Below are 27,877 nucleotides of genomic sequence, written 5' to 3'. Positions count from 1 at the left end.
ATTTTTACTGATTTTCGTTTTTATTTTTTTATATTATATGCAGGCGTTAGTAGAAGCTCTGTTTAGTACCAAAAGAAACCTTGAACTGAGTTCTACATGTGACAAAAATACCACATTCTAGCCACGAAGTTATTACGAGATATAGATTTTCAAAGAATGTCAGGGTTGTCCCTAGTAAACAAAATTATATATATCATCTATCTATTACTTACTATTATTTTAGTCGTTAGTTATAGTCGATATTTCAATATATTATTATATGTAGGTACATAATCTTTATATGTAATAAATTACTTGAACAAAAAAAATATCTTAGATTTATAAGACAATTCAATAATATCAAATTAATACAAATTAATCTCCTTTTTTTGTGAATATTTCGAGCATTGATCATAGTAATCTCATTAAAAGTCAAACCGAATTCCTTGAAAATCTATTTCTCGTAATAAATTCGTGGTTAGAATGTTGTATTTTTTTCACATGTATACCTCAGTTCAAGGCTTCTTTTGGTACAAGTACAAGTACAAGTTACAACCATTGAAAAGAAGAAAACGAAGAGAAAAGAATGGGCAAAATTATATTTAAAAGACAGGGATTCATTCAGACATATGCAGTCATATCATAAATCTTTGTAGAGTTCTAAAATTTATATTATTAATCTTTTTTCAGTATTAGCCACGTCATCCGATGCCATCGCCATTGATAACGATCGACCGACGTCCGTTTTGTTTGGCGGTAGAACTATGACTAAAGCTGTAATAAGTATATAGTCTATGACTAATGCGCTGTCCGGTGCGATCGCCCGTCCACACGCGCGAATTTGGTACGGTCCGCACCAAGTTCGGTTGAAAAAACCATCGAACCAACCGTACCGTCAATAATAATAATTATGTCCGGCGGACCACTGTACACACGATCGAATATGGTCCGGAGCGCACCAAGGTCACGGTGCGGTCCGTACCAAATTCGAACGTCTGTTTGTACTTACCGAGTAATCTATACATCTATACAAATATTATAAAGAGGAAAGGTTTGATTTTTTGTTTGTTTGTATGAATTGAATAGGCTCCGAAACTACTTGGCAGATTTGAAAAATTCTTTCACTGTTGGAAAGCTACATCATTTCTGAGTGACATAGGCTAGGTTTTATCCCGGAAATCCCACGGGAACGGGAACTATGCGGGTTTTTTTTTTGAAAACGCGGGCGAAGCCGCAGGCGGAAAGCTAGTATAATATATACGGGTACCGTAGACAGAGAAACTATTGTCGAGCCAATTTAATAGGCAACATTTGACGTCTATCAATTTTATCTTCGAAGAGAGGTAACCTGCTTAAAAACATCGATTAAAGTGAATTAATCGATACGGATTTGAAACATTTGTCAATCGAATTTATTGATTTATGATAATTTTTATTCACAAGTAATCAATGCATTCGATTCTAGATGTCAGATTTCGATTTTTAGAGTAACGTCTCTGATATTTAAAAAGAAAAAAGGTTTATTGACACAAAATTGTAGTGACGTCAGTTCTTCAATTCAGAAATTGTTTATTATGTTTAAAATGGTTTATCAGTAAAATGAAATCTTAAAATTACTTGTATCGGTCATTGTTATTATAAATATGTAGTCGTAATTGAAAAAAGTCAAGCAAATGTGCAGTTCTAACAAAACGAAATATCATGTTATTCTATGTCGTCGTTACTAGGTTACGTTCTTGAATTTTTTTGAACTGTCAAATGTTGCCTATTAAAATGGCTCTACTTCTAGTTGCTCTATGATCTATGGCAAATGCGGTTCTTGGAGTGACACTCGGCATAATATTATTTTAAAAACAAATTATTTTTATTAAATCCATTTTATTGTATGGACTTCTGAATTCAATTTTAAAAACTTGTATCAATCAATCATTTCAAATTTAAGAATGCTTATAAGAACGGATGAAAATTTTTGAAAGCACATAATTAGTGACAAGTTCGCGTTCGTTTTGTTCGGTGACTTTGAGATTGTGATGTGCTTGATTAAATAACGTGTAAAAGATGGCTAGCCCGTCTCCTCAAAGCAGTCCAATGCCACCGCCTCAAGCTCCGAGTCCCATGGGGCCACCTACTCAGAGCCCAGCACCTCCACAATCACCGCACAGTCCATTCAATCAGCAACATGTAAATGGACCGCCGCCGTCTCATTCAACTGGATCTGGACAAGCTCCAATGCCGAATCATATGCAGTCGCCGGGCCCACCACATACAATCGCTTCGAATGTGAATGGTCCGCCAGGAGTGTCTCAACATCCTAATATGCCGCCGGGTAGCCATCAGATACCTTCACATATGGTGGGAGCACATATGTCGGGCCCTCCAGGTCATCCTATTGGAGCTGGTGGAACACATCCTGGCCCTAATGGACATTCAAATATGCCTGGGCCACCACAACATCCAAATATGCCTGGTCAAGGACCACCTCATGGATATATTCCTCATCAACTAAGTCACATGCCACCCAACCAAGTGAGTTACTAGTTTAAGAAATAAAATAGTAATAGTATTTTTTGTAATTTATATAGGTATGGTTTATAATGTTTTAAAAGAATATATAACGTAATGGCACCGAATTCCGACCACTGATTGATACGGCTAAATGAATCCTTTAAAAGATAAATTAAATACTCTAGAGGTCATAAGAAAAAATGATATTATGAAAGATTACGAACTTATATTTTAAAATATGCACATAATTGTATTTCATAATGGCTTTTTATTACTTAAATTTGGATTTTAACTGTCACAACTGGAAATTAACTGAAAGCACCATTTTCCGACCGACTGAGTACAAATACACGTGTTTCCGACCACTGAGTAGCTAGATTCCGACCAGCCAAATATTTTCTACTAAAATCAACTTTATGATAATAGAAATACAATGGAAATTCGTAAAAACCCGTTTCGTCTTTTCACTGCATCACGCGTGGACCGATTTCGATAATTCTTTTTTATTATATTACTTGAAGTATGAGGATGGTTTTTATGGAGAGATATTTTAAATATGTACCACGGGCGAAGCCGGGGCGGACCGCTAGTTTTAAATAATATTTGAGCATTTATTATAATAACAAAAACTAACTCTATGTTAGACTGTAGTAGTTCACTGGTCATCCACACTAATTTAGAATGTCCCATTGACTACTTTGCCCAATTCTAAAATCTATTTCACCAAAAGTATTATTTCAGCGAATGAGAATACTTCAGCCTCTTTTTTATCACTCATGATGATGACCTGAAATAAACGCATGCAATTTCACTCAAGCACAGCGCAAGCAAAAGCAACCCAGTTGGACGGAAACAGGGAAATAAATCGCACCTAGATTCCGACCAAACCTACATTTGCGTAATAAAGCCTCTAAACCGAAATTGATATTCATTTTTAGTTCATTTCTATTTCATATGTACACTTATAAAGATATCACAATTTCGTAGTTATGCAATTATGTGTCATAAACGTAAAATATAGGGTTTTTAAACCAGACCGGTCTTTGTAAATGAATAACAAAAAAATCAAAAAAAGAGTGTCAGTTAAAACGAATATTACAAATAATCCATTAAAGTTAGTATTGGTCGCATACAGGTGTTGTATGTAAGCATAGCGTTTAGAATAAATAACTTAATACGAAACCTCCACAAAACAACATGCATAATAGAAAATTACCTTCTTTTAAAAAGTGCGAAATTCCTTTTACCGACCGATTCGGTCGGATTTCGGAATGTTGTTATTTTGACAAGCTCCTCATTCCGTCCATAATTATTTGTCCAAAAAAACCTATAAAAACACGCTATCTTGGCATGTATATTTTAAAATTAATAATTTAAAACACCAATAAAACGTTTAAAGTAAATTAACCACAAACTTACCAGAGTATTTAGCGTAAAAATCCAAATGTTTATTTTCACCGTTTTATGTTTTTTTCGCATTCAATCCAATACAAACTACACCCTCGCCTAGCTTTTCTTGGATTGACGAAATGTCGGTTAAAATTTGAAACCCTATTTTGGACAGATGACGTACGATGAGTGATTGGATCGAAAGCCTTCAGTTTCACGAATGTCACGCGTATTTTAAACGTTTTATCAAATAAAAATCAAAATGGTCGGATAGAGGAGGCTAGTCGGAAACCGGTGCTGTTACGTTAGTATAGATGGGTTTTTGATATACTGTTTCTCTTGCTATTTCGGTTAGAGTCCGGGCTGTCTGGCTGGCGGTAGTGGTTGCGTTTATTAGTGCGCACAGGAAAATATCCGTAATTTATAGTCATTTATTAACGCATAATTTTTAATCTTTTGCCTTTAGATAGATCCATCAGACATAATTTTTTTATTGCAAGACGTTTTTTTCGTTAAATAGGTGCCATACGCAATTTTTTATTTCAAAATAATTAAAATGCCATTGAAATAAGTGAAATTATATCAACATGAGTCCGCTTAAAAGGTAAGTAATAACTTTATTACTTATATTATATTATCCTTTTTTAATACTTATATTGAATAATTAGTAAACTAATATTTTTAATAGATGGTTTCATATTTATTACACTTTTGGGTATTAATATGGATTTGATGATATTTGGTTTTTATCAAGTTTACATTAACATCCTATTTTAGGTTCGTTGGGAAAAGGAGGCACAATGGTATATAGTATAAATATGTATAATAAATTACGCCTTAATAAATGACTTTAAATTATGGATATTTTCCTGTGCAGATAAGATGCGCACTAATAAACGCAACCACTGCGGCCAGCCAGACAGCCCGGACTCTAAACCGAAATAGGAAGAGACACAGTATATGAAAGAACCAACTATACTAAAATTCTCTCTTGTCAATGATACTAGCTCCTATACAATATAGAATTAAAGAGTTGAATAGTGTTTGGAAACTGCAGTCTGCACTACATAAAATATTGCTAATATTAATATTTATACATATAAACCTTGACTTAATAAGTGTTACATTTAAAATTGTATTAAAATATATTATTCTGCTTTAATTTATACTTACATATATAAAAGCAAAGTAAAAACTATTGGGAATTCTTAATTATAATTTTACCCAATCACCCATGTTAATATGATAGCTTAGTAGGGACTACTTTATCTGAAAAATATTTGTTTCATGTGCCATAATTAATTAGATTCCTTTAAAATATAACTCCACTTCTTTGTTGTCTCCACATAATATGTTATCTATTTGGAATTCATAGTTGTGGAAGCAGAAAACAATATCTTTTTAAAATACATTTATATTTTAAATAATCTATCATCTATCTATCAATAGTGGTGTTATTATTAGAGGTTTTATTGTGTGCATAATATAGAATACTTAATATTCAAAAGGCTTTGACAATGAAGAAAGTAATCATATATTTAATGGTATATGGAGGTATTTTTTATACTTTCTACAAAAATTGTATCAAAGATTGTAAAATCTTTTAACCAAGACAACATTTCATATAACTTATTAGTTATTAATAACTAGCTTCCGCCCACGACTTTGTACGTGCATCCCCGTTTTTCCCCGTTCCCGCAAGAATTTAGGGAAATCCTTTCTTAGCAGATGCCTACGTCCTAACATCTACCTGCATGCCAAATTTCAGCTCGATACGTCCAGTGGTTTGGGCTGTGCGTTGATAGATCACTATATCAGTCACGTTTGAGTTTTATATATGTATATAGATATAGATATATTGTATGCATATAATTGAATATTTCAGTATTGTGAAAGATTACTTAAATTTTTCAGGCTCCTATGGGCATGGGAGGTGGACCCCCACCACAAGGAAGTGGACCACAGGGACCTCCAGGACCAGCTGGAATGCCTTTGCAACTTGGGGGTCCTCCGTCTCATGGTGCGCATCCACAAGGCATCCCACCAATGCCTACTCATCATAATATGATGCCAGGTGGTTATGGGCACGCAGCTCCATCTCCCGGAGGTTCCTCTACACCACCGAGTGGCGCCTCTAGCGGTGCACCACCATCTGTGGCTCCGCAACAACCACCGACCACGCAAACACCACCCCATGGTTCTGCTCCCCCACAAACTTCTTCGACAAATGGGGCTCCATCATCATCTCCCATGCAAGGCTCGTTACCTGCGTCGGGTCCGGATAACCTGAATGCTTTACAACGCGCAATTGATTCAATGGAAGAGAAAGGAATGCAAGAAGATCCTCGATATTCTCAATTGTTAGCTATACGGGCACGAAACAGCCCTAATTTTTCGAACGCTCAATTGAATCAATTGAAGTGAGTTGAAAAATATATTTGTAAGAAAATAATAATAGAAAAATGATTTATTTTATTATTAACGTAAATCTTGTTTTTTAGAGCTCAGATCGCTGCGTACCGTAACTTAGCGCGCAATCAACCTATAACGCAGCAGATAGCTATGATGGCATCCGGCAAGCGCACAGGCGATTCTCCCCCCGAATGCCCAACACCTCCGGCGCAACCTCCGTCACCCTATGGCGGAAATGCGGGAGGTTCTCAGAGCTCCGGGCCCGGGCAAGGAGCGGGCGCGGGGCCGGGGGGCAAGGCTGCCGCGGGGGAGCCTTCACGAGGTGGGGGCGGAGCACCCCCCACCCCGCTACCGATGACTGGTCAAATGGCACCGCCGACGCAGCCCACGCCACCGCTTGTTAATCCAGTATGTTTATTGTTAACTGTTATTAATCTTACCGATTTTAATTTTTTTTCGACTATAATACAAAACTATACTTAACTTTTAACATAACAAAATATCTTCCCAGCCGGTAGTGGGTGGGCCGCCACCAGTGCGCGGCGCGGCGCCGGTCCGGCCGGGCGCGCCGGGTGCACCGGTTGGCCCGGGAGCGCCGATAATTCCGGGAGCACCAGGAGTTCCGGGAGCGCCAGGAATTCCTGGAACACCGGGAGCTCCGACAGTGCCAGGAGCTCCGGGAGCGCTGGTCGCCCCGGGTGCTCCAGGAGCGCCCGCGCCCGGCGCCAAGCAGAATCGCGTCACCAGCATACCGAAGCCGGTGGGGATAGACCCGCTGCAAGTGCTTAATGAACGAGAGAATAGGTATGCGCTATTAGATCCTCTGCGGTCGCAGTATATTTGTACAGCATCAACTAGAAGACTGAACCACATGGTCCCTGTTATAATTACTTTGAGTTTAAAATATTTCAATTTCGTTATTCAGAATTTATGTTGTTGTCGAATTTATCGTTTTTTTTTTCATATTTAAATTTTAATATGAAATCTTTTTGTACTAGAATCGCAGCACGCATCGCTCATCGCATAGAAGTGCTATCAAACTTGCCGGCGAATATTCCGGATGATCTACGTCTCCAAGCTCAAATTGAACTGAGAGCTCTTCGTGTACTTAATTTCCAAAAACAATTACGCGCTGAGGTATGTTTTCATATGATTTTAGCTTACGTCGAAAAAAAAATGCTTTTACATATTTATGGAGAAAATTTTTCATATTTTCTCATAGTAATTTGAATGATGTGATGTATCATGTATGTGATGATGATGTGATGAATGAATATTGATTATTTCAAGATTTTGGGCCAAGTACGTCGCGACACTACTTTAGAGACGGCTGTCAACATAAAAGCTTACAAACGCACGAAACGCCAGGGCTTACGGGAAGCTCGAGCTACGGAGAAATTGGAGAAACAACAGAAACTGGAAGCCGAGAGGAAGCGTCGCCAGAAACACCAGGAATTCTTACAAACTGTACTACAACATGGTTAGTATAAATAGAGACTTCAATACAATGTCTAAACAATAATTTTTACGGGGGGGATAAAACTAACAAACTAAAACACTAAAACTAAACTAATCCCACATTAGTATCCCCTGTGTCGTGGGAACAAGTTTCTTTAGCTGATATTTTCCTTTATTTTAAATAGTGGCATAATTTCTTTTTCATTATTAGTTATTAATATTATTGCTGCTGATAGAATTTTTTTTTTCTGTCACTAATGAATGTTTTTTTTCAATTATATTACATATTTACGAAATATATTTACTTAGTACTTTTCAAAATGTAAAAGTTGCCTCTTGCTTGTGTTGCGTGTTGACAAACAGCTATGTCCACACTATGCACTTTCATCTTCAAGTTTCGTCGTCATCTTTCTATTCAACTTTCGTTTGTCGCTTTCAATATTGAATTCAATATTGAATGCGTTAACGCAACGCCAATATAGTCATTTAGTTCATTCGTAGTTTGTCAGCTTGTGGAAACATGTGCGACGACAACATTTCACTTAGTGGAATATGTGCTGCTTACTTGTTCATAAGAAATTCCAGAAAAAAAAGAACCAAGCGAAAGTTTTGGATACGGGGCTATTACAATAATCGAAGTAATGTGATTATGAGAGAACTACGAGAAGATAAAGATATTCTTTTTAAAAATTTTACACGTATGTCTGAAAAAAATTTCGATAGACTTTTGAAATTGGTTACACCAATAATTACAAAACAGAAATAAAATTAGCTATAACACTTAGGTTCTTAGCTACTGGAGACAATTTAATGTCTCTTTCATATTTATTCAAGGTGTCCAAACAATTCATCTTGTTGTTGAACGCTTTGTGGCACAGAAACCCACCAGACGCGGGAAACGTCTTTCGCAGCGCACGCTGTGCTTTCAACTGTCAAAAACGCATGCGTCAAGGGCATGCGTTGTGTGCGCTGTTGACTGCGCTGTGACGCATGCCCTTGGTGAACGAAAAAAGGCACAGTGTGGACATAGCTATAGTCAACACGCAACACAAGCAAGAGGCAACTTTTACATTTTCAAAAGAACTAAGCAGATTCACAGATTACGTTTATTAATATTTAATTTCTTTGTAACTTTAGCGAAAGACTTCAAGGAGTACCATCGCAACAACGTGGCGAAGTTGTCGCGCATCAACAAGGGCATCATGAACTACCACGCGAACGCAGAGCGCGAACAGAAGAAGGAGCAAGAGCGTATTGAGAAGGAGCGTATGCGACGGTATGCGTTTTATTTACATTTATATTAAGAGAATTCGTACGTTTATATGTTATAAAAGTATATAATATTATACACTAGCGGTCCGCCCCGGCTTCGCCCGTGGTACATATTTACGTTTTCTCTACATAAAAACCATCCTCGTACTTCAAGGAATATAATAAAAAAAGAATTATCGAAATCGGTTCAGCCGTTCTCGAGTTATGCGCTTACCAACACATTTTGCGATTCATTTTTAATTTTTATATATAAGATTTGAGTTGTGCTGGTATGGCGAAAGACGCGGTTTCAAATCCCGCCCCCGTGTTCGAATTTCTTTGAAGAATAGAAATATTCTTTAAAAAAGACGTGTGGCACTCGGGGACTGCCGCGGTAAAGCTATTGCATAGCATGCCTTCAAGCTACACCTCCGAGCCCGTCGGAGTGGAGAGCGTGAGGTTTTTTCGTTACGGAATTTCTCGATTCGGTCCCCACACTCAAGGCCCGCGATAGAAGCTATGCAATAGCTTAAAACTTCTCATTCAACTTTACTTTTACATTCAACTTTTAGAAGCTCCAATAAGATAGATAAGAATAAGACTCCAATAAACAATAATAATTATTTGTATTAAAGATCATATTGTTAAAATTTCCACACCACTCCCTACTTCAATAATTTCATCCAATATACTCATATCTTTGTTCTCTTACCCAGTCTGATGGCAGAAGACGAAGAGGGTTACAGGAAGCTCATCGATCAGAAGAAGGACAAGCGCTTGGCGTTCCTGCTATCACAGACAGACGAGTATATCGCCAGTCTCACGGAGATGGTCAAACAGCACAAGCAGGAACAGAGGAAGAAGCAGCAAGAGGAAGAACGTAGGAAACGGGTAGGTGCTTGCCACAGATCACAGAAACTAAAGGGAGATATGGTTAGGGGGCGGGGCCGGTGTCGCAGCAATATGCCCAAAAAAAGAACAAGCTGTAGTGGTGCTGTATACGTACGTCACTTACAATCTAGTGTGCGAACGAATAGTCGCTCTCATATTTTTGTGTGATGACACGCACACAACGCGAAGTATTGTTTTGATTTTGTTTACTGCAGTTGTGTGCGTAAATTTGGAATGAGACACGGTTTCGTACTCAGCGCAAGCGATAGGCATCTCTCTAGATCTCTATGGTGGTTGCGGAAATAGCTTTTGTAGCTCACATCTTTTGACTGCTCTTTAGTGTGTTTTAGCCAGCGCGCAGCGGCTTCGCTACATTTTGCAACATGTCTTAGCTAAATTTCATGCACATCCAATCAAGTGAATACACCTAAGTTAAAAAATTCCCACTAATATACTAATAATATTGTAAATGCCAAATAATATTGCGAAATTTTATATAATTAAATATTTTAATTTTATATGATTAAATTTTTATATTCTAAAATATAAACAAGAAAATAAAATATTTTCTTTATTCGTTTTTAACAGAAATCAAGAAAAAAGAAGGTACTGGAGGGCGGCGTAATCGACGCAATGGACGATAGCTCACAAACGTCCGACTCGCGAGTCAGCGTCATGGATCCCAAGACTGGCGAGGTTTGTGAAGCAAATTTTATATATCACGTCTTATTGGTGGCAGCGCTCGAGATGAGACGGGAGATCGGTCCGTCTCTCTCTCGTTATACCTGCGATCGCGCTCGTGAGGTTTTGGTGACACAAGTTTCTGAACATTTCACCCGACTAAAACGATTTTAAAAACGTTATCACGTCAAAAACAATTAGTAATCAATTAAAAACATGATAATATCTTTATTTCATAATATTCTAAATACAACAAAAAATAAAGAATATTAAATAAAATCTATCAGTAGGCAGATTCCAAACAGTCGTCTTTTCTTTTATAAATTGCATTTAAAGGTATGAAAATAAAAATAATCAACTATTCTTCTTCAATATTTACATTGAATCGTATTGTTTTAGGTATTGAAGGGCGAAGAAGCGCCATTGCTGTCGCAGCTGAAGGACTGGATGGAGTCGCACCCCGGCTGGGAGGTGCTCTCCGACTCTGACGACTCGGGCGACGACAGCCAGGACGACGGTGGTAAATATATGGATTTTACTAGATTTCCGCCCGCGTTTTCAAAAGAAAACCCGCATAGTTCCCGTTCCCGTGGGATTTCCGGGATAAAACCTATCCTATGTGTTAACCCAAGTAACCCTCTATATGTGTGCTAAATTTCATTGTAATTGGTTCAGTAGCTTTTACGTGAAAGAGTAACAAACATCCATACATCCATACTTACAAACTTTCGCCTTTATAATAGTATTAAGATATTAAGATAAGATATAAAAACTAGCTTCCGCCCACGACTTTGTACGTGCATAAACGGGGGTTTTTCCCCCGTTCCCGCAAGAATTTCGGGAAATCCTTTCTTAGCGGATGCTTTCGTCCTAACATCTACCTGCATGCCAAATTTCAGCCTGATACGTCCAGTGGTTTGGGCTGTGCGTTGATAGATCACTATATCAGTCACCTTTGAGTTTTATATATATATCGATTGTTTCTTTTTATTTATAAAATGTTTGGTAAAATCTTAATTTTCTTATGAAATGTTGGGAGTTTTTGTGTAAATAAGTAATGGCTCCAACACAATGGGATCAACAATTTTATGGCGATTTTCTTTGAATTATTTCTTTATCTGAGATAGTGTTGAGTAGATAGGAAAAAAAATATTTTTAAATCAATATATACAAGGAATAAAATATAAATTACAAACGCATCAAATTATAAGCTAATATTAAACATATTTATTATTTTCGTTCAGAACATAGAAGAAGGCGAGACAAGCACAAAGACGAAAGGAGTGACAAAGAAAAGAGCGAGGAGGAGAAAGCGCGGGAAATGATCAAGAAGGCCAAAGTCGAAGATGATGAGTACAAGACGGAAGAACAGACGTACTATAGGTAATATTAGGCTCAAATTAAAATATTATCTTTACTTTAATGATTTAAATAAGTACTTAAAACGATTGAAATTTGAATCCTAATACGTACAACCGTGTGTTATATTTAACAACTAGTTGTGTCTCCGTTTTGCGTGCGCGTGCGACTCAAGCGCGGTCCAACGTACAGTACAAAGTTTTCAGATGTACTTTTATAAAAAAAATTAATGCTCCGCTTGTTCTAGAATAAGGTCATTTAAATGTAATGAAAACGAGATGAAATGAAATTTACATACCTTTTCCCGATAACTGTTTTACTAATTAATGGCCTCAATCTATTTAGCTTTATAATATTTCGTGCCCAAAACAATAACACTTAATTTGAAGTGAATCCCTTCGTGTAGTTTTAACGTAATCTTATAAATGATTTTTTTTTTCTTTAAGCATTGCTCACACAGTCCATGAATCGGTAACAGAGCAAGCCAGCATCTTGGTGAATGGAAAACTTAAAGAGTATCAAATTAAGGTTTGTAACATTTTATTATTAAAAAAAAGTAGTATTAAGTTTTTGTTTTTATTTAACGTACAATTATATTGTTATAGGGTTTGGAATGGTTGGTGTCTTTGTTCAATAATAACTTGAATGGCATTCTGGCTGACGAGATGGGTCTCGGGAAAACAATCCAAACAATTGCTTTGGTCACTTATCTCATGGAGAAGAAGAAAGTCAATGGACCTTTCCTTATCATCGTACCTCTAAGGTAGGCAGGTTTATTTCATAAAAAAAATAATATTTTATGTTTTATCACTACGATGCATAAACAAAATAGCTATCCACTGTCTGTATCTTTAAAACTACAGAGTGATTGAAGAGGAAGGATTATGTAATTTAATTAGGTTGTTGAAAAGGCGGGCGAAGCTACGGCCAGAAAGCTATTCAATCAATAAAATTGAACGTTGTGACAAATTATTTTTGCATAGTTTTTCCATGTTTATAAAAAGTTAATCTTGCAATGCATAAGATTTTATGAGAATTACATTTGAATGAAATTATTATGTAGTTTTTACTCGATCTTACAACAAACGCTAGACTTAGGGCCGATTTTTCAATGCTTGGATAAAACTTATCTGTCCAATAAAGTATTACATGATAATATTAAATGTCACGTAAACTGTCAAATACGGGCAATTAGAATTCCTTTTTTAAAATGGTAGTTTTATACATTATTCGACGAATAAGTTTTATCCAAGCATTGAAAAATCGGCCGTTAAAATAATTTTTTTTCCAGTACACTATCAAATTGGGTGTTAGAGTTCGAGAAATGGGCGCCGACTGTACAAGTGGTGTCGTACAAGGGCTCGCCGCAGTCCCGCCGGCTCGTGCAGACGCAAATGCGCTCCGCTAAGTTCAACGTGCTGCTCACTACGTACGAATACGTTATCAAGGATAAGGGCGTGCTTGCTAAGGTATATTTTTTTGAGGTGTAAATAATTAATACCATTGTTTTAAGAATTTTCTGTTACCCATCTGATAATGTCAATATTTGAATATTTATAGAGACGAAAAGGGGACATTTGGAATTAAATTTTATATGTTTCCTCACCCGATTTCCGCCGATCAATCATACGTTTTAACTTTTAAGATAATATAATCTGTCCCAATTGAAAATCTAATATGACGTGTTTTTGGTTGATATTGAAAAAAAAAATCTGTGTATTGTATTTTTTTGTTTTGAAAAAAAAAATCCTCAAAACCGTCCACTGATTACTTGCAGCTACAATGGAAGTACATGATAATCGACGAGGGCCACCGAATGAAGAACCACCACTGCAAGTTAACTCAAGTGCTGAACACGCACTATGTAGCACCACACCGCTTGTTACTAACGGGCACGCCGCTACAGAACAAGTTGCCTGAACTGTGGGCGCTGCTCAACTTCCTGTTGCCTTCGATATTCAAGAGCTGTTCCACCTTTGAGCAGTGGTTTAACGCGCCGTTTGCTACTACCGGAGAGAAGGTTAGTGTTGTCAGTAAAACACGCACTATGTAGCCCCACACCGCTTGTTACTAACGGGCACGCCGCTACAGAACAAGTTGCCTGAACTGTGGGCGCTGCTCAACTTTCTACTGCCGTCTATATTCAAGAGCTGTTCCACCTTTGAGCAGTGGTTCAACGCGCCGTTTGCCACTATCGGTCAATTAAGGAAAGCTGGCATGTTCACAGTACTCACACTTATGCAATTTTACTTACAGTATATGTTCAAAAATAAATGCGACTCTAGTTTCATTTTAGACTTGAATTGTAAAATGGTGCGTTGTAGATAAATATATGCAAATATAAGTAATTATGAAAGCTCTCATAATTTACCTGTAAAATTATAATTTAAAAATAAATCAATTGATGAACTTAATTATTTATTCTAATAATAATCAATTGGATAAAAGTATTAATAATCATTCAATTATCAAATAATAATTAAATTTCAGGTCATAAAAACAATACAAATAACACGTGTACGCTCACTCCCAACACACGGATGGTTGTTTTGATAATGATTTAAATAACGGACGTCTTCTGCAGTTGCGGAGCAGTCTTGTCCTGACTTTGGTCGAGTAAAGATATCTAAGAAATATTATATTTGTAGGAAGTACGTAATACCTACCAATACGCGCTAACAAATATGTGTTACATGTTTATTGTATAATTTTCACACTATTGGTTTTATCAAACTCAAACATTTATACAATTAGACTTCTTCTAGAAGCACTTTTGAATCGTCATAACAGTTTAACAGTTTTAACATTTACCACCAATTCAGAAAGCAGTATCTATAGAGAAGAAGAAGAATCTATTTAATCATAATCGTAATCTTCTACTTCACTGAAACTTTCATCGCTCGAAGAACTCGATGTTTCGTTGTCGGAATTTCTTAATGTTATTATAAATGAGTCAGTGTAATTATCTACTTTTGGTTCTAATTGAATATATTTTTCCTCATGTTCTCGCGTCTTTCTCCAAACGTCACTAAACATATCCAGACTAATAGCATTTGCTTCCTTTCTAAATAATTCTTCCACAGTTTTCAAGTTAAAGTTCACATTTTGTGATGCTACTTTCCCTTTAATTATGCCCCATAGTAACTCTATTGGGTTGAGTTCTGGATGGTGGAAGGCGCAATACACTATGTCCATGATCTTTGAGGATTGCATCAAGTAAAAATTGTGTATAGTTTGGCTTATTTTTTTTAATAATGTCATAAAGAATAGGTATTGTGTTTCTTTCTGGATATGGTATATTATGTTTGTCCAACCAAGCTAACATGTCACTTTTTCTTGAATTCGATGTGGGCACTGGATCCGATACGACGTTGTCGTATGATGCATTATCGAGTACTAAAACTGACTGAGGTGGTAAATTTGGAAGAAGTTTTTCTATGAAATAAAATATTATCTATGCTTAGGAATGCTTTTCCCTTATGCCCGAGATCCAAAAAGCTAGTTTTTTATGCTATGATAGCAAGCTAGTGTCAGTCAGCTAGCAAGCTTCTGGCTTCGTGTAGACAAAACTAGATTCGTTTCTAAGCTAGAAAACTAGTTAGCAAGTTGACAAGCCAGGACAGTTTCAATAGGATGGAGTCATAGAAATCTAAATAACAAGACACATAGAAGGGCTATAATGTCATAATTCGTATGAAAACCGCTGTCGCCAAAATCAACACATTCAAACCGAAAGCTAAACAGTACACACAAGTAAACTATGCCTTTTATTGGACAGCTTGATTTTAGTGAAAACTAACTTATCTATTAAATTAAGCTTTTGAATATGTATCCTAACGCACGAATTTACGGTTTATTTTAGAATAACATCCCTAAGTATATGAGACTTTTTGCTCCAATACGAACAAACGTGATAATAAGAATGGTCGACTGTGTCATTCATTGTTATTTCGATTACTATGGTGACACTCGTAATACTTGTAAATATTCTATAATTTTAAGGAAAAACGGCATTATTTCTAAAAAAAAATATTTTCCGATGAAATATTATTCCTTTATAAGTATAACTACAACTTGTGGAAGAATTTCCGCAATGGGAATTGCTGAAATACACCATGTATACACTCATACGTCTCCAGAGCAACTGAACAGTGACGAATGCACTGGTGATGTGCAAATCACCTGAGTGGCGACAAGGTCACGCACGCTTACGACTTCTAGTGTCTTGTTATTTAGATTTCTATGGATGGAGTTCTATTTTTTAGGCGAATAGCCACCCCAACCACTGATTTTACTATCTTAGCTTATGTACTGTGTTTATGTGACCGATGAAGCTAGTTTTCAGTAATTGATGAGAGCGTTTAGCATATGTGGTGCAAGTTGACGCCTTTGCTGTTGTTGACCAATGATTCCGGTTAGGTTTTCATCCGGATCCACGAATGGTTACAAACAATACAATGGTTACAAAGGTAGTATAAAAACACGAGGAGGTAGTAAATTAAAGTAGTAAATTAAAAAGTATTGTCTCATACAAAGTAAAAATGGACCAGAAATTCTTACTCATGAATGATAATGTCCCTTCGCATACGACATGACAGGGAACGGCCGCTCTTCGAGACCAAAATATTCAAGTTTTAGACTGGCTTGCATATTCTTAGGATATATATAATATGCTTAGGATATGTCACAACTAAGCGCTCTAAAAGATTTTCCGCAAAATGTAATTACGGATCAACAACTTTACGAACACTTCAAAAGAACACATACCGCAATAGGACATTGGTATTCAATTTTAAGTAAGAACAACCGATATCGTTTGTAAATTAATGTAAATGGTGATAACTCTGATTATTAATTAGTAATTTGATTTTTGAAAAAAAAAATGCCGATTTTAGTCAAAATTTATATTTTTCTAACAAGATCCTTATCATCCAAATTTCCACATTGGTGAGAAAAATTGACATTTCTAATGAAAATGAACAAAAAATTAAATGATTTTATTAAATACTGTAAAATAGTCTATAATTCTTCCATTTACTGTATCACAAAATTCTTCATAGATTTTTAGATATTCGTACTACACCAATTACATCATACCAATTTCATCATTCTACATTTTTTTTTCAACAACTCCTGAATGATTATAAATAGAAGTGTGATAATGCCATACCTGTGGGAGGTGGCGAATGTGTATAAGATTTTTTTCTTATTGTAAGATTTTATTCGTAGTTACACCGGAAAAGTATGGCATGACACTACCGCCTACATCTTTTTTAAGGGCTATCGGTAAATTCTAAAATTTTTGTGTTACAAATCGTTGGACTTTCGCTATTTATCCGACGAGTGTGACTAACGCCCACGCGACTAGTCCACCGGTACCAGCGTTCTGACCATCATTTTTCTTTTTGTCATTGCGTACTAAGGCCCCTCTAGACCGCCATCCTGTTACAAATGACCCGAAATTTTGTGTCAGTATCTCCCGGCCTAACATGTGCAATGTGTAAATGTGTTGACGTTCCAGCTCTTCTTAATATAGGTATACTGGAGAGAAGGTTCATGATAGTATATTAGTAGTTGATATTTTGCGTGCAAATCCATATACAGTAAAAAATTTCATCCCTATTTCCATGAATTAAAGTCAGTTCTTAGTAAAGAATCAAAACTTCAGAGATTTTAGTGGACATCTATTTGTTATGTAATGTTCGAAGACATAATAAAGACATAAATCATGATAATGTTATTAGTGTAATATTTCAAAACTTATTTAAAAAATGCGAATGTAAAGCCTACAAACAATACCCACCAGGTGGAGCTGAACGAAGAAGAAACAATCCTTATCATCCGTCGTTTGCACAAAGTGCTGCGACCTTTCTTGTTGAGACGATTGAAGAAAGAGGTAGAGAGCCAGCTGCCTGATAAAGTTGAGTACATCATCAAGTGCGATATGAGCGGCCTGCAACGCGTGCTTTATAAGTGAGTTTCATACTTTTTTTGTCTATGGTGTGTTGGAAGTATTTTTTGTCTATAGGTTGTAAGATAATGATGAGGCTTTAGCATTAGATTTACCGTTTATTGCAAATCAGTCTTTAAAAGAATAGTCTCGCATTAAGTAATGTAAATGAATAAATATGTTTTTTTTTTTCAACTATAATGCTAGTGTTTAGTCATTATCAAAGTAAACTAGTATTCTGAAATATGTATAACGAAGAACGTCTTTTTATTGCGATTATATATTATATAAGAGTAGATTTAATCTTGATTTTAACTTGTGACACTTCATTCCTTTTTTTCGATTGCATTCCTTTAGTTTTTCTGCATAAAATTTTTGGAAAAATAGCAATCAAATAATGTTTTCCAACAATTATGTTCAGAACAAAATCTTTTACCATTCCTATCTACTTAAAACAAAGCCTAAACTTTCTTCCTACTTCCAGACACATGCAGTCCAAGGGTGTTTTACTTACTGACGGATCAGAAAAAGGCAACAAGGGCAAAGGCGGGGCCAAAGCACTTATGAATACCATTGTGCAACTGCGCAAACTGTGCAACCACCCGTTCATGTTCCCGCACATTGAGGAGAAGTTCTGTGACCACAAGGGCACCGGTGGAGGGGTTGTGTCTGGGTAAGTGTATACTGCAAAGTGTACAATATATTTTGATAAATGTGTAATTTACTTCAAAGATGAGTTAGAAGTTTATTAATTATAGTATTAACTTTTTTTATAAAGGATTTATATTGTATCGAGTGCTTTAATTCTTGATTAAACTAAATATTATTACTCATTTGGGATCAATCCTAGGGAAGGAACAGGTCTTCTTAATACAGGTTATACCTAGTAAGGGGGGCTGAACCCCAATCTATTGTAACTTAATGTATGAATTCAAATAAAGATTTTATTTATTTATTTATTTTTATTCATAAACTATGACAATCTTTTCGATCTTAAATAGTCTCATTTTTTAGTATTTGGTACGTAATTTCTGGTGTTATTCCGATATTATTTACCAATTTCGTTTTTTTTACGTCATTAATGAATCCAATACTTTTAGGCCGGATCTATACCGAGTGTCTGGCAAGTTCGAGCTATTGGACCGCATTTTACCAAAACTGAAGCAAACAGGGCACAGGGTGCTCGTGTTCTGTCAGATGACGCAGTGCATGACCATCATAGAGGACTACCTGTCGTGGAGGGCGTTCCAGTATTTGAGGTAAGAATACTCATAATATTTTTTGTTCATGCCTATAAATTTATGGAATAATTCTTGCATTTAAAATTATTTGGACAAATAAATTGTATCATTACAAATTACAATAAATATATGATAGAAGTGAATGTTTAAATATGTCTCCAAAAATGATTGGTTTATAAATATTTAAGATTTATGATTTAAGGTGTAGAATTGCAAAAAAGGGAAAAATAAACATTTAATAAATGAAATTGAAAATTATCATTTATTATTTTATCAGATTGGATGGTATGACAAAAGCGGAGGACCGTGGTGAGCTGCTGAAGAAATTCAACGACGCTAATTCGGAATATTTCATTTTCTTGCTATCGACGCGTGCGGGAGGTCTCGGGCTCAATTTGCAAAGCGCTGACACTGTTATTATATTTGACTCTGATTGGAATCCACATCAGGTAGGCAATCTAATAATTTTCTTATTTGTTTCGCTAAAACTCTTACTGACTTCTAAACATTTCTCTCCGTATAAAATTTCAACTAAGCTATGTTTCATCTTTTCTTTTGCATTGTTATCTACTTCTATTACTATACGGTATAAGTTTATTTTTATCGAAGTAAATGCTACTACACCCGTCGAACTGAATGCATAACAATTCTTGTTTTAGGATCTGCAAGCCCAAGATCGTGCTCATCGTATTGGTCAACGTAACGAAGTGAGAGTATTGCGTTTGATGACGGTTAACTCTGTGGAAGAAAGAATCTTAGCAGCAGCTAGGTAAAGATATATTATAATAAATAGTAATGAGGCCAATTAACATAAAAAAATTATTAAACTCTGACACAAATAATCTTTTTATCAAATCAAACTATCAAATATATACCAATGAAGTACAACAAGTTTTTATTATTAATTTGATATCCAGGTACAAGTTAAACATGGACGAAAAAGTTATCCAAGCTGGTATGTTCGATCAGAAGTCCACGGGCTCTGAGCGACAACAATTTCTGCAAAGTATTCTACATCAAGATGGCGATGATGAAGAGGTTTGTTTCTTATTCGTCTTGTTATAAATGATAATTTATTTACGTTCCTACATAATAATTTTTAATTTAACTCCAAAATATATTTTCATAATGGACTATCATGTGTTGTTTTTTAGGGATATTTGATATCATGAAAATATACTTTTTTATACGATACGCTTAGTAAAAAATAACCTTGTAAGCACAAGCAATTACGAAATATGTAACATGTTCGATTTAAATAATGACTTTACAACAATGTTCCGTAGGCCATATCCAATCAGATAGTCTAATAGACATCAAATGTTTATCTTCAAACTCAAACATTTACTTTTTCAATTAGACTTCTTCTAGTATCACTTTTCAAAAAACTCTTTTCCAATTACTATATTCTACTCTTTTAACGTGATAACGTTTTTAAAATCGTTTTAGTCGGGTGACATGTTCAGAAACTTGTGTCACACCAAAACCTCACGAGCGCGATCGCAGGTATAACGAGAGAGAGACGGACCGATCTCCCGTCTCATCTCGAGCGCTGCCACCAATAAGACGTTATCACGTAAACATCTCGATCGTAAACCTACTTTACAAACAACCAATTTTTATACAGGAAGAGAACGAAGTACCTGACGACGATCTGATCAACGAGATGATAGCTCGTTCTGAAGAAGAGCTAGAGATCTTCAAGCAAATAGACCTCGAGCGGAAGAAAACGGAGACGCAGTCGCGGCTCATTGAGGAGTCCGAACTGCCTGATTGGCTGGTCAAGGTGGACGATGAAGTTGTGAGCAATAAGGTGTGTATAGATGCAGATTGTCTATATGAAGTAAACATAAAAGTAAACATATAGTAGAGCCATTTTAATAGGCAACATTTGACAGTTCAACAAAATTCTACAACGTAACCTAGTAACGACAACATAGAATAACATGATATTTCTTTCTGTTAGATCTGCACATTTGCTTAACTTTTTTCAATAACGATTACATATTTATAATAATAATGACCGATACAAGTAATTTTAAGATTTCATTTTACTGATGAACCATTCTAAACATAATAAACAATTTCTGAATTGAAGAACTGACGTCGCTACAATTTTGTGTCATTATTGACCTTTTTTCTTTTTAAATACCAGAGATGTTACTCTAAAAATCGAGATCTGACATCTAGAATCGAATGCATTGATTACTTGTGAACAAAAATCATCATAAATTAATAAATTCGATTTACAAATGTTTCAAATCCGTATCGATTAATTCACTTTAATCGGTGTTTTTAAGCAGGTTACCTCTCTTCGAAGATAAAATTGATAGACGTCAAATGTTGCCTATTAAATTGGCTCGACAATAAAAGTAAACATAAACATAATTAAAAAAAAAATTGTATCCATTCCATTATAATATAATGGATACAATTTTTTTTTTAATTAGAACTAGCTGTTCTCGAGATTAGCGTGTACAATTAAACTTAAATTTTATAATTCTTCTTTATTTATTAATCATTTAATAAACAAGTAAAAATTGCAAACATTTATTCTTTGTATCTGTTGATCTTGAATTTTTACCATCATAAAACATTTTATTCCTATGGAACTTTTCTTTGACGACGCAGACAAAGCCCTCGCCGCAGCCGCTTATATTAACAGTCAGTTGATATAAGTTCGTTTTTTTTACGTCATATATCACGTATAATAGACTATTTTTTATGAACACACTAGGTTTCCGCCCGCGGCTTCGCCCGCGCAGTCAAAGAAAAACCCGCATAGTTCCCGTTCCCGTGGGATTTCCGGGATTACATCATTTTCCCGGGATAAAAAGTACCCTATGTCCTTTCTCGGGTATCAAAATATCTCTATACCAAATTTCACGCAAATTGGTTCAGTAGTTAAGGCGTGATTGAGTAACAGACAGACAGACAGAGTTACTTCAGTGGCATTTATAATATTAGTATGGATATAAATGCAATGCAGCAAGCGAGCATTTATTGTATGATCTTTATATCCGAAATTTGAGTTTTAGTTTTTACCGTCATGAAACATTTTATTCCTAAGTAAATCTTTGACGAGGCAGACAAAGCCCCCGCTGCTTATATTAACGGTCAGTTAATACAAGACGTAATAGTTAGAGTTAATACTACTTATAGTACATCTGTACTGTAAGTCTTATATCTTTAATCATAAAGCATTAACTATTTCACCAGGGGCAAGGATGGAACTACCAGGACGAGGATGAGATGCTCGGCCGTGGCACTAGACAACGCAAAGAAGTTGATTATACCGACTCGCTCACAGAGAAGGAGTGGCTCAAGGCGATCGACGACGAGTTCGACGACGAGGACGATGACGATGACGACGATGAAGTTCTGGATAAGAAGCGAAAGAAGGGACGTAAGAGACGGTACGTGCGTTTTTTCTATACTACTCTACTTTGGCTGTAGACAATATGCTAGGTCCAGGTTCTAGACAAAGCAAAGAGGTGGAATATACAGACTCGCTCACATAGAGGGTGTGGCTCAAGGGTTAGAGTGTTAGAAGATAAGCACATAGTAGATAGGTACTGGCTGAAATTGTAGGCACAGATGGTAGAATAAAGAAATTATACCAAGTGTTCTGTCACAATTATAACGTTTTTGCTGTGTAATAATTTTAAACATTTATGCAATTAAATTTGTTACAGACGCCAAGAGGATTCGGATGAAGAGGAGGTACCAAGCTCGTCCAAGAAAAAGAGTAAAACGGAAATTAATCAGCTAAAGAAACGCTTGAAAAACTTAATGAAGAAAGTTATTGATCATACTGATGAGTAAGTTGGAAATTTATTATAAGTTTGAATAGTAATGAAACTTTAAGGGTACAAGTTTAAGAAACTAAGATTTTTTTCTAAAGCATTTAATGTCAATTAACATATACTTGTTACGTACTTTTTGTACTGTATATTAAAAAACACGTTTCAAATGTGATAAATATTTTCTTGTATACACAGTAACGGTAGAGTGCTATCAGAGCCATTCATGAAGCTCCCATCGCGCAGAGAACTGCCGGATTATTACGAGGTCATCAAGAAACCGCTCGACATCAAGAAGATTATGAATAGGATAGAGGATGGCAAGGTAATTTACTAAAATATTAATTATAATCCGGCTCGAAGGACCAATAAAAAATATAGAAGAAACAAAATAAAGGTGGAAGTACAGAATTAAGTTATCGCATGGTGTCCTGCACAATAAATTTTACTGAATTATAAACACATAAATTAGTGTAGGCGTATTGATTCAGTTTCCATCAGAATGCTCAATTATTTTTTCTTGTACTGAAACTCAAAAAGCACAATTATCTGGTATTTTAAAAAAAAAAATTTAAAATATTATAGGACATTATTACACAAATCGACCTAGTCCCACAGTAAGCGCAATTAAGGCTTGTGTTGTGGGAACTGGGCGACGATAAATATAATATTTAATAAATACATATATAGATAATAACACCCAGACCCAAGAACAAATAATTGAGTTCATCACACAAATATTTGCCCTGACCGGGGATCGAACCCGGGACCGTCGGCTCAGTAGGCAGTTACTTTACCACTGCGCCAACCGCGTCGTCTATTTATCTCAATATTCTATGATTCTACATTAAAAAGTCGACAGCATTTCATTTGTAGGACGTGCACTGCTGGACATATCAAAAACGTAACTGTCGTAATAACTCAAGCCCCGGAACTACAGACACAATAGAAAATCTGTTGTGTCTGGAACCGATCGGGCCCCTTGGGGCTCAATGGGTTAATCTTAGATAAAAAAATTTAATTCAATATTCCATTCAACACCCTTTATTACATCATTACATAAATTTCTTTCAGTACAACGATATAACCGACTTAGAACGCGATTTCTTCACGCTATGCGCAAACGCTCAAACATACAATGAGGAAGCGTCACTCATATACGAGGACTCGGTGCGTTTGCGCAACGTGTTCATTGAGCTACGGCGTCGGTACGATAGCGGAAACAATTCAGACGACTCGGATGATAATGATAAAGGTAGGATTTTTTGTGGAAAATATTTTTTGACGTGATAACGTTTTTCAAATCGTTTTAGTCGGGTGACATGTTCAGAAACTTGTGTCACACCAAAACCTCACGAGCGCGATCGCAGGTATACTGAGAGAGAGACGGACCGATCTCCCGTCTCATCTCGAGCGCTGCTACCAATAAGACGTTATCACGTAAACATCTCGATCGTAAACCTACTTTACAAACAACCAATTTTTTTTTATTGTCAATTTCCTTGTTGGATTTTGTTTTCTTAAACTAGTATGTACAATATGACGTTTCTTTTTACTTGTCTCATTTCGTAAGGGGAAGGGATGGGGTAATTTTGAATGAAAGGTGTGTTTGGTTGAGATTATTTATCAAATGTGTTGTTATTTACAAAATATATTATATACATATATTTGGGATAAATTAAATAGTATTTTATATTATTATTTATTTTTAAATTATTGCTAGTCACGCGCGAACAAACTATAAATCAAAGAAATAAATAAGAATATCATAAAATTCGAAAACAATTCCATTATTTTTTTTTCTTTAATATGTGTGGTATTTAATCGTACATAATATAATAAGAGGTTTCTGTTTTCATGTAGATGAAGATGACTCAGACGGCGAATCAAACCGCTCCGTGAAAATGAAAATCAAACTGGGGAAGGGAAAAAGCAAAGCGACGCCCAGAAAACGCAAACCGCGTAAATACATCTCTGATGATGAGGATTATGAAGAAGATTAAAATCTCGTATACATTAGTAACTTATGTGTTTAGAATAGCTGCTTAGCTCTTTCATGGACTATGTACCTAGATTGTAAGAATTAACCCAATGTTTTATATTATCTCGATATTCTTGAATTTCCTTATAAGGATAATTTTAATACAAATGACTGTCTCATGTGACTTTTTTTTTTGTTTTGATTATTGAATTGGAATTCATCTGGTCCACTCTGATTAGTAACTAATAATGTACATTATCCATTTTGTAATCATTCATTCATATTATTGATCATACTTTTATTTATTCGCTGTATACCATTTTATAATAAGACTTTGTAGACTTACTCGTTAATGTGAAACATTTTAATGAAATGGTATCAAATAGAGTGTTTGACTACATCTACCCTCATACATGTTTGCTTCATTTCATAAATAAATGGATGAAAAGTAGGTTTTCTAGGCTATTACTATTATTAAGTAATTATTATATAGAAGACTTAAAATACTTTAAGTATTTCTGCATAAGACATTATGAATTTAATTTACTTATTTAAATGATTAATTAATCCATAATGATGTGTAATGTATTAATAAAATAAAACACATTATCATACAAAACGTTGTTTTATTTACACAGAAGTTTTCAAAGACATCCTTGACTCTTTCCACTTGAAATCTGCCCATTTGTACTTAATATTATGAACTGTGAGCATATGTTTATTGAGGCTAGGACTGTAAGTGAACCTTTGGACACATATGGGGCAAGTAAAGGGCTTTTCTCTCGTGTGTACGCGTTGGTGTCGCTGAACATCACCACTCGAAAAAAATGTGACATGGCACTGATCACATTTGTAAGACTTGTCACCGGCATGCCTAGGAAAAATAATAACAAATTAATTATACTATGAAATTATAAAAATATAATAATATTTAAATATGGGTTTGAAATAAAAATCAAACATTTACCTTTTTAAATGTACAATTAAATTTTTCTTTGTATGTGTCTTATAGCCACAAAGATGACATTCAACTTTCTTGACCGAGTTATGTTTCTTTCTATGATTAAGTAGCTCTGATGAAGTTACAAATGTATCACCACAATCCTCACAATTGAAGTTTCTTATATTATAATGTCTGTGCATATGGCTCTGTAAGCTTTCATGTGATTTTAGTTTCTTTTTGCATATGCTACAAGTAAACTGTGCATTTTCATGCACACGGGAATGCTTTTTCAAAGTGAAAGCATGTTTGAATTGTTTTCCACATACAGTGCAAGTATAGTATGTAGTATTGTCATGTGTTTTTCGATGTGCAGAGAGGCTTGAAGATTGTGTGAATGTTTTCCCACACTCACAATGATAAGGCCTATCTCCATTATGTCTACGCACATGATTTACCAAGGTTTGACTGTGAGGCGTGCTATAGGAACATCTTGTACAGTGGTACCTCCTGTCTGTGCCAAACCCTGTAACTTTGCCTGGATGTTTTCGCTTTTTATGCATTTGTACATGGTGTTTTAATAATGAACTTTCAGTTTTAAGCACTTTGTTACATATTGTGCATTGGTATTTATTATTCTTATTTGTAACATCCACATCTTTAGTGTCTGAAATAAAAAAAATCACACATTTTTATATCTGTAATGGTAAAAGTATGAAACATTTGTTACTTGCAGATTCTCAGCTATATTCATAGTTGAGATCAATCAAAATATGCATCTCACACATGGGCTATTTATACAAAAACAACAATATTATTTATTTTATATTCCATATAACACATTCAACAGTTCTGTGTTCTTAATTCTTATTAGCAGTAAGTCTAAGCACAATTCTAGCAGTGTCGCATTCTTAGAAAGACATCCAAAGAATGTAAAATATTCAAACTGTACATTTTTTACTTTTGAAAATAATGTCTACATGATAAATATGAAATTAATAAAACTGTATGAATTTCAAATGACCATCTCACATGCATGAATAAAAAAATTCTCTTATTGTTTTATCATCATCTATTGATTTTGAGATTTAGTTATAGATCTAAGAAAGGAATAAATACCATGGTCGACTTGGTTAGAATCTACGAACAACGTATCGTTTTGTGAATCATCTTCTCTAATTTCTTGACCCTCACACTTGGGAGAAATTGCCTCAAATTGTTTAGACAACACGGAAAATCTCTCCTCGAATGTAATACATTTTTGACGAAAACTGTTAGCCGTGTTTAACTCCTTTAAGCAATCAAAACATATAATGGATGGTAAATACTTGTCTTCAGTTAAAATCATTTGAAAACAAATGTATATTGTGTTTAGTATTTCTTTAGATTCTTTCGTATCAACAAATAAATTGATAACTGGTTCTTTTTCTTCAACCAACTTCAAGCAAATTCTACAAAGACTTTGTGACACTGTATTGATATTCATTATTGTTCTTTACATAGAATCAAGTTAATAACAAATACTTTTCTATAGATACATAGGAGATTTGTTGAAAGTTGAAACTAAAAACCAGTATATTCAATGTACTCTGTGCTAAAAACATAAACAAACAAATAGGTATTTATTTACAGACAATTTCATCAAAAGTCAAAATATGCCAAAGCTGTTGACAAATGACAGTACCTATTAAAGAGTAGTAGAGTAATAAAGTATAGATACCACAGAGCAACTAGCAAGTAATATAGACACTGGACAGCTCGACACATTACTTGCTCTGTGTCTGTGCTTGACACAGGGCCTCGAGAGGTTGAGGGTTTACGCTCTCGTGTATAATGCACCATAAAGTACTTATAATAATTAATGTCTTATGGTGCGTACGGATAGCACTTTCCTGTGTTACGGCGTAGTGGAGAAACACTATCCACGCGTACATTGGATACGCGCACAGCTCCTGTACGGACCGCCGCGAACCTGTACGCGAGGTCAATCGATCCAACGTTCCGCGAGTCCCTGCAGTCATTGCGTGTTTTTTTTTG

The 27,877-nt window shown here is 35.4% G+C and overlaps 2 protein-coding genes across 2 annotated transcripts; one reads left to right on the top strand and one right to left on the bottom strand.

The window, feature by feature from the left end:
• The first annotated feature begins 1,774 nt into the window (after nucleotides 1-1,774).
• On the top strand, nucleotides 1,775-25,513 carry LOC149909487 (brahma chromatin-remodeling complex ATPase subunit-like). The gene is made up of 27 exons (XM_090119483.1): nucleotides 1,775-2,505; nucleotides 5,788-6,293; nucleotides 6,375-6,693; nucleotides 6,797-7,089; nucleotides 7,284-7,422; nucleotides 7,576-7,765; nucleotides 8,881-9,019; nucleotides 9,711-9,885; nucleotides 10,474-10,581; nucleotides 10,966-11,086; nucleotides 11,811-11,949; nucleotides 12,372-12,453; nucleotides 12,531-12,688; nucleotides 13,217-13,394; nucleotides 13,703-13,945; nucleotides 17,732-17,898; nucleotides 18,360-18,548; nucleotides 18,976-19,134; nucleotides 19,394-19,565; nucleotides 19,776-19,885; nucleotides 20,034-20,154; nucleotides 20,744-20,929; nucleotides 22,336-22,532; nucleotides 22,812-22,937; nucleotides 23,118-23,244; nucleotides 23,994-24,174; nucleotides 24,783-25,513. The coding sequence occupies exons 1-27, from the start codon at nucleotides 2,038-2,040 to the stop codon at nucleotides 24,920-24,922; spliced, it is 5,133 nt and encodes a 1,710-aa protein (XP_089975609.1). The 5' UTR covers nucleotides 1,775-2,037; the 3' UTR covers nucleotides 24,923-25,513.
• LOC149909486 (uncharacterized) lies at nucleotides 25,507-27,497 on the bottom strand. The gene is made up of 3 exons (XM_090119484.1): nucleotides 26,960-27,497; nucleotides 25,868-26,507; nucleotides 25,507-25,774 (listed from the first exon to the last, which is right to left on the bottom strand). Exons 1-3 carry the CDS (start codon nucleotides 27,324-27,326, stop codon nucleotides 25,531-25,533), a joined length of 1,251 nt encoding a protein of 416 aa, XP_089975610.1. The 5' UTR covers nucleotides 27,327-27,497; the 3' UTR covers nucleotides 25,507-25,530.
• Nucleotides 27,498-27,877: the final 380 nt, after the last annotated feature.

This window comes from Colias eurytheme, chromosome 3, assembly GCF_061535395.1.
Source record: "Colias eurytheme isolate Ceu_HAF_F1 chromosome 3, ilColEury1 Martin Lab GWU primary, whole genome shotgun sequence".
NCBI lineage: Eukaryota > Metazoa > Arthropoda > Insecta > Lepidoptera > Pieridae > Colias > Colias eurytheme.
The sequence above is the reverse complement of the archived record's forward strand: the minus strand, read 5'-3'. Positions and strand labels throughout refer to the sequence as shown.

Excerpts from the sequence above, each read along its gene's own strand:
- LOC149909486 (XM_090119484.1), bottom strand. The coding sequence starts at position 27,326 with ATGAATATCAATACAGTGTCACAAAGTCTTTGTAGAATTTGCTTGAAG. Across the intron at positions 26,508-26,959 it reads TTCTAACCAAGTCGACCATG|ACACTAAAGATGTGGATGTT; the intron begins GTATTTATTCCT and ends TTTTTATTTCAG. Across the intron at positions 25,775-25,867 it reads TTAATTGTACATTTAAAAAG|GCATGCCGGTGACAAGTCTT; the intron begins GTAAATGTTTGA and ends TATTTTTCCTAG.
- LOC149909487 (XM_090119483.1), top strand. The coding sequence starts at position 2,038 with ATGGCTAGCCCGTCTCCTCAAAGCAGTCCAATGCCACCGCCTCAAGCT. Across the intron at positions 12,689-13,216 it reads CTTATCATCGTACCTCTAAG|TACACTATCAAATTGGGTGT; the intron begins GTAGGCAGGTTT and ends TTTTTTTTCCAG. Across the intron at positions 19,135-19,393 it reads AGGGCGTTCCAGTATTTGAG|ATTGGATGGTATGACAAAAG; the intron begins GTAAGAATACTC and ends TTATTTTATCAG.